This window comes from Ceratotherium simum, chromosome 3 (genome assembly GCF_057802395.1).
Source record: "Ceratotherium simum simum isolate JZ-2026a chromosome 3, ASM5780239v1, whole genome shotgun sequence".
NCBI classification, from domain to species: domain Eukaryota; kingdom Metazoa; phylum Chordata; class Mammalia; order Perissodactyla; family Rhinocerotidae; genus Ceratotherium; species Ceratotherium simum.
In genome coordinates, this window is record NC_141902.1 from 51,076,976 (window position 1) to 51,089,017 (window position 12,042).

The window sequence follows — 12,042 nt, forward strand, 5'->3', positions numbered from 1 at the left end:
GTTTTAAAGGTAGACATAGTGTCTTATTACTTTTTAATCCTCCTATGCCTGTATGTAGTAGACATTAAAATAAATGTGTACCGAATTCGATTTTCCTTGACCACTTGATTCTGTAAAATCAGAATTAGTCTTTGACCTCCTCACTTCTTTGAAACTTGTATATACAGAATTTGGCCAAACATTGCTTGCTAGCGTCTCCTGCTTCAGAAAAAGGGTTCATGCATTTAATAACCTGACAGATAAATTTTAGATCACAGATTGCTTATATACACAGACAATGAATAGATCTAATGACTGCAATCAAAGCAGGGAAGTGATTCAGTGACATTAACTGAAGCATCTTGTTCAAATACACGTTCCCAGGCTCCCAGAAGCACCAACTTTACTCCAAGCAATATGTCAAAGAAATGACACTCTTATCCAATTAAATTTTTTAAATTTCATATATACTGCAAAAACAATGGCAACTTCTTGAATACCCCATATACAAATGATATTTTATCGTCATATTGTAACTTACTTATTATGCAGTGATTCCTTTGTTTCAGGTATATTCAGCCTCTGAATTCCTAAGAACTTTACATATTAGAAAATGAGAATGCTTCCTTTAAATTCAGTAAAAATTCACTAAAACAAACTCATCTCAGGTAAGGCCAGTCTAAATTACTGAAAAAAACTAATTTACACAACTCAGATCATTGTTCCCTGGGAGTTGGGAAGAGTTTCATGGAAGCAAAGGCACATGAGTTGGATCTTAACGCTAGACACTTACATCAGCAAAAAAAGAAAAGAGAAAGGTTTTTAAGGTAGCAGGTAAAGTGACCAGCACAGGCATAAGCAGAGAAACAAGATAATGAAAGCAAAGAAAAAGGGTTACGGATAGTGCAAACTGAAGCAGCCACTCAATACAGTAATCTCCTGTTCTCATCTTGTAGCTACTTGGTACAAGGTGATCAAAGTAGGAAAGCCACAGAAAAATAACAAGAATACAAGTAGAGAAAGAAAAACACAAACCCAAGTGCTCTCCATGCTTGATCTGTATCTTAAAAGTAGGCATCATAAATGGCAATACCATAGCCCTATGGACTCATACCCTCCAAGATAACCAATAGTTCTGATGCTTTACCGACAATAGAGCTCAAATTCTAAAACTTACAGATTTCAGAAAGAAAAGGGGAGGTAATTATGGGGCATATGTACCATCACTTCCTATCCCCATGTCCTTGGTAGGCATCACTAATCAATCAGACTTAGCAAGCAAGTTCAAATCAATTTGCTAATCCTGTGCTGGAATGAGTGTACCCTTTGCTATCTGAACCCTTGCTATTCCAACTCAGACTACAAATGGGTTCACGTAAATTTTTTTTAGATAAGGCTATTTAGAGGAGATGGTATTTCACACCATATGTGTGTGAAATTCCAAGACATAACAGATTGGAATCTGTCACTCTGACCTCTCACTCTCTGAATTCAAAAACCAAATAGAAATTCAAATAGCAAGGAACATCTGTATGTTTTCAGTTTGTTCTAAGATATGAGGTATATAAAACCTCTCCTCTCACACAATTTTTTTTTTGTAATATATATAGGAGCTACTGTAATAGATGCCTGATAGAGGTATTGTGCATAATTAACCAAACCTCATTGTTTTCTATTTCCTCTTGCAAATAGGAGGTATAGAGTCAATGAAATGGAAAAAAAAAAAGTCTCAAGAAAGAAAAATTAAATCATGTTTTAAAGTATTTATTCTTGTGGATTAAGGTTAAGTGTTAACTGTCTTAATCTCAAGTCAAGTACATTAAAGCCTCAGAGCTTACTGTTTCTTATTCATTATCCTGCCCAGGGCAGGAAGATTCTTCTTCCTATTGGTCCATGCTACTCATCTTGAACCTGAATGCAAAGAACCCTCAAGACAGCAGAAGAGAAAGCAACTAAATATAGGGAGACTGGTGGAAAAGGAGGCAGAGTGGTCTGGATAGCAGTGGTCTGGTTTGGTCAGCGATATGGAGTAACCATCTTACTGTCTTGTTCTTAACACCCTGTCACAATTACGCATTAAAATGTCTAGCCTAGATGAAGACAAAAAGTTGTGAAGTGCAACACTACACTAAATTATTCTGAAAAGAATACACACCTTTCTTAATTACATAACCAAATTTACAATATAACATTCACTACTGCCTTAAAACACTATTACTACAGGAAAAAGTTTCTATATGAAGTGCTTACAAGTATTGAGCACCTATTTATAAACAAGCACACAAATAGCCCCCCTACTGCAATCTCTCAACTAGTAAACTCTCCAATAGCAGGGATTACTGCATAGCCTTACATATTTTGCATAATCAACAGCTCTTAGAATATTTTAAATGTAATATATGCTCAATAAATATTTGCAGATGGAATCTCACTCACATAACAGAACTCTTGCACAAGGTAACAGTAAGTGAATAACACCTTCAGATAGCCCTCCTGGGGTAACACCCAAAGGAACATTGACAAATTCTAATAATCGTCCACTGAAAATGTTGTAATTGCCTGTGATTAGTTAATTCTGTTAGTCTTTCACTGTGATCAAGGTATGCTTTATTATTGCTGCCAATATTAATTTAGTAATAGAGTCATAGAAATTTAACCTAAAGGAAGTTGCAAGGTCATCTAGTATAAACTTTTCATCTTATAGACAAGCAAACTAAGGTCTACTTTTCCCATAATTAACACCTTGGCACTTGTCACCTCTTTCCCTGGTTCCCTAACTAAATAAAAGAGAAGTTTTATTGCACATTTTTGCTTAGGTTAATATTACAAGTGAATGGGCATTCCTCAAATGCCAGTCTCTACCTTAGTACTTTGTATATAACAGGTACCCAGGTGACAACTTACACACTGTTCTTGCTTAAAGTGTTCAAATTTGAGTAAATGACAATGCTCATTTTAATTATGTTCATTTGTACAATTTTAGCGTGTAACATTTTTCTAATATAAAAGGTGATTTGATTTGATATGTTTTTATTCAAAGCACATCTTTCATAAAAAATAAGTCACTTCTGTCTTTTCTAGCACTGTGAAGCTCATTTCCCCCAATAATACCAAAAACTTATAGTAACATAGAAACCAAATCAGTTCTGCACATAACACCATCCAAGACACCTCTCAACGGAGAGAGCAAATTGGTCAATTATTTATACACACATATCCATTACCTAGGCTACACAAGGCGGGAAAGTCGAGGGGCTTGAAATTGCTTAACTTGCCTCTCTAGTCAATAGAGAAGACGATTTCATCAGTTTCTAATTATAGAGAGCAAGGAATTGCCTTCTTTCCAGAATCAGAAGTTAGTGTTGCGATGCAACCATCACAGCTGGCCTCAATATACACAAGCAAATAGCACCCTAAGTCTTCGGGGTGTTTGGTACAGAAGACAGACTGAACTTAGGGCAGGTAGCACATCAACCAAGCAACCAAAAATGTACAAAAGCCAGCTAATGTACTAGTCACTCTCTAACATTAAAGCAAAATGAAGATCATGGGCTTATGGTTAAAGTAAACTCCAAAGTTATGAGCTTTATAGTAAATGTTTCCCACTACAGTTGAAAGACCAATAACTATTTCTCAGACAGAGCTAATAAACTGCCTGACCCGGAACCAAGGACAAAACTGAACTACTGAGTTCTAGGATAGGGGACAGAAATCAGGACTAATACGACATCACTACGTAAATGTTATGGATCACCATACTTTGCTCATTGTAACTAAGAAATAAGAAAGTTAAAATAATTGCTCAACTTGGGTTTAAATAAGAATTGAGAAAACATCCAAAATGGCCCACGTATCTAATTCTACTTGATTATAATTCTAAGTCTAAAATGTACCAGATTCAGAAGTCTGTATGACTTACAGGATTATATCAAGTCAAGGAACTGTGGCTCCAGCACTGCTCCCAGGGTCTGATAATGAATCAGAGGAATCTGATAGTTTCCCTGTCATTCAATTTATCTGTTTCCATAAAGTGGGTACAACAAGGACATGTCTTATAGGACTGTTGTAAGAAATGATTTATAAGATCTTACTTGCCAATAAAAAGTTACATAAATAAAAATAACAATTGATTAATTCTTTTAAGAATCCCTGAATTTATTGAGTAAATACAGTATTAGAACATCTTCTACAATAAAACAGAGTTTCTTTTGAATTTCCAGGTAAAGGTTTGTTGTCTATGTGACAGCCTAATTGTTAATCACTCCCACCCACGTAGGCATGATTATTCTTAAACATAACTAATCACAAACAGGCCAAAGAAATCTTAAATGTAATTTTTCTATCCTATTTTTTCCAGAGCAATTTTATTCTATCAGGGTTTCAGGTAAAACTGCTTTACAAAGGAAAAGAAAAGCATGTAAATTTTTTGTCTAAGTTACATACAAATTTTCATTTTTGTTTTTTTAAACTATGAAGACACTGGGAGGTAAGAGGAAGGAAAAACTTGCTTTGGTATTCTTTTTTTAGGTAACCAAAGAGGGGTGCAATGTAAGTTAAAGGAGTTTGCAGTGAGGTTAGGTTGTGGCTTTTTTTTCAGGTTTGAGTATGAGACTCCATTTAGAAAAAAGACATAGGTTACTAGTTTGCTTTTTTTTGATGCAAAGTTTATATTAGAGGTCTATTTTTTAGACAATATAAATAACATTCTTACAGCATATTCAGTATTAAAACACATCTCTGCAAATAAATCTCCTTTCAAGTGAGTAGTGTGAAGTGATTCAGACATGTGTCTATGGAGTGGGAATGAGGAAGGTCAAGAAAGGTGCAGGCTTGTTAACTTGAACTTAAGGTGAAGACACTCATAAATATATTACACAAATATTACAACGCTATCAAGTTAGCAGTATCTTTATTTTCTAGAACTATCTTAAAAATACATTATATTTCCAATTCTTAAGAAATATAGTTTCTGATCTCATTAAGTACCATGATTTCAACTTTGAACATTTAAATCTTTTTTCAAAGACTAATTTAATGCTTGAAATTACCATGAACATACTTTTATCAAACAGCATTTTAGCTTAATAAACAGAATAAATTATGAACTGAGATAATAAATAACTCATTGTTCAGCTAAAGGCCTACATCACATACTGTATTTACATTTGTAGAATAGAAGGACAAGTACAAACTTGTTTGAGATCTGCAAGTCCAATAATTTAGACACTATGGTCAACCTAAATGCAAAACCCATTTGATAATTTTTAAATGCCACACTTCTGTTTAATATAATTTTAATTCTCATTAGTAATGATACCAAAGGTTGATATAGGAAGTAGTACAAAACTGATAATCTCTCAGAACATTATCAGGTGATAAAATAATTGGTAAAAAGATATTGCTGCCTCAAAAAATGTGAAATGAGATATCTAAAGAATTGCAATTTTTTGTATTAAAAATGATTTTAACATATATATACACGTTACTTCTTAGGAGGAGATGGTAGTGAAGGAGCTTTCATTTTTTAATGTCTTTATTTCATACAGTCACTTGATGAATAATATAAATCCAGTCTTGTGGAGCAGGGGATATGAAACTATATATTAAATATCCCCACTAGTGTTGTTTATTCTAAAGTTTTAAATATAATATGAAGAAATCATTTCTGCAAATAGGATTTCTAAGGTTGAAAATTAAATGCTAGTAAGTGTGCCATTACAATTTTAAAATAAAGATATAAAATTGTACATTTGGGGATTAAGGTGTTTGTTGCCCATTATTTTTTAGAGCAAGTACCAAAAACTGAAGTGCACTCTACTTCAGGATAAGTTTTTCTCACATTCAAGTCAGCGCAGTTAAGTTGTAATGGATGTGTAAATATAAATTATCAATGAAAGAATAATTAAATCACATGATTTACCAAAAAAAACACTCCACAACCATTATTATTCAAACACTTGAGACAGTTGGCTATACAACTTACTCTTATTTTTAACATACAAAGTGAAGGTTCCTTTCCCCTACTGTTCTCATAATAAATTCGTAATAAATACATCACTAATTCAACTTTCTCAATTTGCCTTTCTTAAAAGATTTTAGCCCTTTAACTTGGAATGAACCTTACCTGAATGTAAAAACCAAGGTGCTTAATTCAATTTAATGATGGTTTCAGAGACACTAAGTTACATCAAGTTAATAGGGGAAAAAACCCACTCCGGGTTTCTGGAAACCTTGATGGCAAGCTGGAGATGAACCATCTCTTCCTTTAAATTACAGCTTTACAAAAGGGGTGAGGGTATCCATCAAAAAATAAAGCCTTCTCTTTCTCTCTCTCCCTCACGCTCTCCCTCCCTCCCTCCCTCCCCCCCCCACACACACAGGACAATCCTATTTATCTGACCTAGTCAAGCTGCCACAACATAACCACTGTCAAAGCCAAAAAAATTCTCCTTTAAAATATTTAAACTTCATTTTAAAATTAAAACACTCAGCTGCCAACTACTATGTAGTAAGAAACTATTAAAGCCTGCACTGCCCTACTTCATATTAGCATCATGACAATATGGATGTACGCCAAGAAAATAATGAAAATTACTATATAACAAACCTTAATTTTGTATTTAAAAATTGTCACTGTTTTTAAATGTGTAAATATTATACTGCAATGCCAGTTGTTTTACGATACATTTATTTTTTTTTTTTTTTTTTTTTTTTTAAAGATTTTATTTATTTTATTTTTTTCCCCCCAAAGCCCTAGTGGATAGTTGTATGTCGTAGCTGCACATCCTTCTAGTTGCTGTATGCGGGACTCGGCCTCAGGATGAACGGAGAAGTGGTGCCTCAATGCGCACCCGGGATCCGAACCCGGGCCACCAGCATCGCAGCGCGCGCACTTAACCACCAAGCCACAGGGCCGGCCCCTCGATACATTTATTTTTAAATTGTAATATAAAAGTAAGGTGTTTTGCTATTCTAGTAGTCATATTCAATGACAGACATAAAAGATTTCATTTTTAAAATCAGAGCTTTTTTTACACCACATTTAATTCTATTTTTAAACTTCTATTAAAAGCAGTCTCTTAGACCAAATTCCAAATATTGCTTTCCATTTTTAAAAGAGCACTACACTTTTTTAAAAATGTCACTTAATGAAGACTCCTACAAAAATAATGCAAGTTCATGTTCAAAGAATATTTGGAACGGTTCTAACAGAGGATAGACTTAACTCAGTGTATTTAATTATTAAAAGACTGCCACCAGTCTTTCAGAGTTTAATCTAATGCTGAAATATTGGAAATTCTCATACAAGAAAGTACAGGAATAGCAAAAGATATTTCATCTATGGTTTCTAAAAAAAAGACACACGAAATGGCAAGACATTTACTTTAAATTAAAGATATCTTTTTAAATTAAAAAGTCATTTTACAGTGTAAACTATCACCTTAAAATAAAATATCTTATACTAAAGAAACCCTTTCTTCACAATCAATGCAAAGAATAAACTCCCCGGAAGAGAAATTCGATCTCAGAATAAAGGCAAAAACATCCAGAAACAGCAGCTAAACCAAGTGAAAGGAAGAGACACATTAGGTTTTGTGCTGCATATTAATATTCTTACGCACAGTGTCTGTTTGGTGAAAATTCACAATACACTTCTTCCTCCCTGTATGACTGCAAAAAGGAGTAAACACATTTCACATTCCTCAGTCCCAAATTCATGCCACCATCATGCAATATGACTTAATTTCGACCCGTATTCCTCTTGCACATAAGTGAAAAACACAAATATCTTGTTTATCTGCACTCACAGTTGAGGAGGGGGTAAAAGCATGTTTTAGCATGGAGACCAGGGGCTGATGCGAATTCCGCGCACCTCCAGAGGTCCTACAAATATGCGCCCGACTCTCGATACCCACATTCAATGAATGCATCAGCCTCCTCCTCCGCTCCCCCGCCCGCCGCCCCCACCCCCTTTGCAGCAGAAATGTGCCTGGGCTTTTTTACCCCAGCGATGGAGGATCCTCTTACCAGATGGAGTTCTTGATCTCGTGTTGCAGCGCGCTGGCCTCTGTCCCTGGCAGCCCAGGCACAAGGGCTGGCAGAGCCACCCCCGAGTTGGGGGCGCTGGGGGGAAGCTGCTGATGGGCATCAGGCTGCTGTGGTGGCGGCTGTTGTTGTTCCTCTGCCATCGCTGCTGGAGGGGTGGGAGGGAGGGAGGGAAGATGGGGGCGCGGGGAAGGGTGAGGGAAGAGCCGGGGAGGGGAGGACGAAGGGGGAGAGGAGGGGGGGAGGGGAAGAGGAGGAGGAGGAGGAGGAAGGAAGCTGGATAAGCTAGGCCTTTACCCCAGGGCTCGAGTGAGTCGCTTTCGCCTGCCGCCTGGGGGACATCACCGGGGAAACCGAGCGGCTCCTCACGGCCGGGGCGCTTCACCGCGGGAGAGGCATGGCGGCGCCCCTCAGCCCCCCGCCGCCGTCGCCGCCTCCTCCCGTCAGCGGCCGGGGCTGGGGGGTGAGGAGGGGGCGTCTGAAGACGAGGTGCGAGGGGAAGGCTCCCCCCCAAATCCAGGGAGTACGGTTGCTCAGGGACTTCGCGGCCCGGCCTTCCTTTCTTGCCCCCGGGGCTTTCTACTCCGGGGGCCCCCGCGCTGCTGCAGCCCCAGGCTCGGCTCCACGCCACTCCCCACGCCGCCGCCGCCGCCGCCGCGGCCACCGCTGCCCTGCCAGCCCCGGAGGCAGCCCAGTGCGCGCAGCCGCACTGCGGCCCGGCGCAGACGGCAAAACACCTACCGCTCGGCCGGGGGGGGGGGGCGTGGACCCGTGTGTGAGGGTTACCGGCGCGGGCGCGGGGGGCCGGGAGGGGGGCGCACGGGTGCGGAGGGCGGGCGCGGGCCAGCCGGACGCGGAACGCGCGCCGCCAGGGCTGAGCAGGGGACTGGCCCAGCTGGTGGAGCAGAGCAGGAAAACGTGGGGGAGGTGCTGGCGAGAGAAAGAGAACTTGCGTGAGGAGGAGGAGGAGGAGGAGAAACCAAATTTAATATCTGGCGTGGAAATGGGATTTTTTTTTTTTTGCATCTTCAATGCAAGGAAAGTGAGATTAATCAACATTATTCCCCCTCCCCTCGACAAGTGAGGATTACTTTCTCCCTGGGTAAATGAAGAGAACTGAAGCAGGTAAGAGGATAAGCAGACTTTTCAGAAGCCCCCAAAGAAGAACACCCGTTGGAATTAACCACCCTTTAGGTAATTCAGTCTTGAACGGAAATTGCAAGTCAGGAGCTGGGTTGAGTGCTCCTCAGTCGGGCATTCAAAGCCCTCCAAATCTGGCCCCACTTTAGCTATCCAATCATAGCTGCCTCCATCCCCTGCAAGAACTCCCGGCTCCAATCAGTGAAGTCTCCATGCCATTCTCAACGCGCAGCAGATTCATTCTTCCTTCGTGCATTTGCTCATGCTGTTCCCCTCACCTCCCCACCCCACCCCCTTTCCAGGAATGCCCTCCCTCTTCTATACCGCTCTCAAGCCAACCCAGGCTCTAAGGCACAGCTCAAGTCGCGGCTTGTCAGGGTCCCTGGCAGCCAAGGCCCCTGCCTGCCTCTGAAAGAAACGCGTGTGGTTCTCTCAACGTGGAGGCTCAGGCTCCAGCCACAAGCTCCTTCCTTTGGAGCCAGTTGAAGCCCAGGACGCACTCTTTGCCCCCTCCCCCCATGCTTACTTAAGACATAGCTTTGCTCACTAAAAGTAAGACTCCCTGCCACAAACAAGCAAGTCCCCTTTAAGAGCAGAAGAATTGGCTTTTCTAGGTGGGGCTGATCAGGGAGGCCTAAGTTGCCTGGGTGTAGAAGACAACAGCCAAGGCCTCTGGCACCAGATGGAACAGCTGCTCAGCTCACACTGACCTTTCTCTGGGCCTGTGGGTGTTAGGAGCTCTTCGGCTTTAACTTTTCTGACAGTTTCTATCAGGTTTCTACCTGTCCGACTCCCTGGCCACTTGCCTGCTGTACTTGGACTTTGGGCCGTGAGGCTCTGCCACCTTTCAGACTCCTCGTGAGTGGGGAATCTGATTGGCTTGGGCTTGCTGGCCTTTGGAGTGCTCAGTTCCCTGCCTTGGCCAGGAACTCGCTTGGTTTTGACCACTGTGCCCTCAGGCTTGGCCCACAGAATCCACTCCCAGAGTCACCCTGAACGCTTGCACATGGTGGGGGGAGGGGGCGAGGGCGGGAGGAAGGGCACCTGTGTGCAAAACAGAAGCTCCTCCATGAGGATGCCCGGCCTCGTGCATTCCTTTGTGCTCTGAACACCCATTGCACTGATTGTATCACACAAACTAGCCCCCTTTTCTAGAATCTAAGGTCACTATTAGCTTAGCCACTTTAGGAAAATATAGGTTGTTTATGAATTCATTTTGCATATTTACCCTTGTGTCTGTCCTATGTATAGACAGTATTTTTCTGTACCAAATTAATAGACATGGTGTGCACTAAATAGAAGCTTTGAAGAATAAAAAGAGCTAATGTTTGTTGAACACTTTCCATAGCACTTTCCATACATTATCATAGTTGTTCCTCCCCAAATTGTATAATGTAGGTACTATTATTCTCCCTATTTTACAGATGAAACAGAAGCTTAGAGAGGTTAAATAACATTCCTAAAGTTACCCAATTAGTACATGAGGGAGCCAGGATTTGAATCCTGGAAGTCTAATTTCAGAGCCTGCAAGCCATGCTGAAAATGAGGAAATACTAAAAAATCTTGAATGTATGTATAAGCTCTTTATCCATGGGGAAGATGGAGGAAGTAAAGGCATTGGGGAAAGTTGCCAAGTCCTCCAGGTTCTAATTTTTTACCTTGCCAAGAAAGAATGATAGCTCCACGTGTCACACCCTGGGAAGGGGAGATCCTAGGGAGTGGAGATTCATCCAAGAAAGGTAATGTATCAGAGACCTGCCAAAGTCCTTAAGAAAAGGAAGCTGAGAACCAAGACGTTTCTTAAAAATTTCGCTACCGGGTGTCACACAGCCTGGCTTCCCGAGTGCAACTTTTCGGAGTTTTTTATAGGTTCCATACAAGAGCAGCCATGTTACCCCAGTAGCCACTAGAGGGCTCAGCAGAGCTGCAACCCTGAGCTGCCCTCTAGAGGCGGTGCTGAGAGAGGGCATTGTTGAGCCTTTGGGGCCTTCGAAGACCAACAGGCGATTGGAGGAGACATCTGGAACTCGTAGGTTCAACCAGCAGTGAGAGCGGTGGCAGATAGTCTCAGACTGAAGAGACCTTATTGCCGGAATGAGACATCCTTGCAAGGAAGAAAGGATCAGCCACCACTGCTCACTGAACATCTGGGAGTAGAGTGTGTCTTTTATTACAGTCGTCAGAGAGGGCTGTGAATAAAATTATGTCACTAGAAACCTAAAAGAAACCTGATGAACTTACCCAAAATCTTGGGTGGGGACTCAAGTCAAACCCGGACACCCTGAGTAAAGGCTGCAGTGTAGCCATGTGCTTCCCAAATTGCATGTGTACCCTCTGTTATGAAACCTGGTACTAAGAACCCAGAATCAATGTGGCTCATTTTCTCAGAACTTCAGTTTAATTTAGTGAGAAGTAGTGGAAAACATTAAACTAAACATGAATTTTTAAGATAAAACACACTAGATTTTGAGCTGATATTTCCCAAACCTGAGGAGTATAAGTCTATTCTCCCCGTGAAAGTGTACTCCAGTAGAAAATTTTGAGAAACACTGATGTAGTGGGGAAGAAAGACTGGTCTTGGAACCGGAAGACCTGGGAATTCCAACCCTCTGTTTCCATCTCTATAAAAATGAAGATAATGAGCTACCTCACAGAGTTGTTGAAGGAACAACAGGTAAAGTGATATCTAAACCATGGAAGTGCTATACGCATTTAAAGACAATCTACAAGGCGGATCATGAGCACGTCTAAGGTAGTGACTATGTTTTATTTATCCGATGGTCCTGGGACACAATTCCTTACTCCTAGGTGTTTAGTAAATATTTTTTGAATTCAGTAGTTACCTAACCTTAAATTTCTTAGCCCAGTACATTATAC

The 12,042-nt window shown here is 40.6% G+C and overlaps 1 protein-coding gene across 3 annotated transcripts in view; it reads right to left on the reverse strand.

The window, feature by feature from the left end:
- The window catches only part of RFX7 (regulatory factor X7), a 130,375-nt gene extending 121,477 nt beyond the window's left edge, over window positions 1–8,898 (reverse strand). The window contains exons 1-2 of one of the 3 annotated variants that reach the window (XM_087427583.1): window positions 8,323–8,898; window positions 8,008–8,170 (exon numbers count right to left, since the gene is read on the reverse strand). In XM_087427583.1, the coding sequence (XP_087283709.1) occupies window positions 8,008–8,168 (161 nt within the window). In that variant the 5' untranslated portion in view covers window positions 8,169–8,170; window positions 8,323–8,898. Of the gene's footprint in view, window positions 1–7,787; window positions 7,882–8,007; window positions 8,174–8,322 lie in introns of those variants that run through there. The other 2 variants (XM_087427578.1, XM_087427587.1) reach the window with 2 other exon arrangements.
- Between the last annotated feature and the right edge of the window lie 3,144 nt (window positions 8,899–12,042).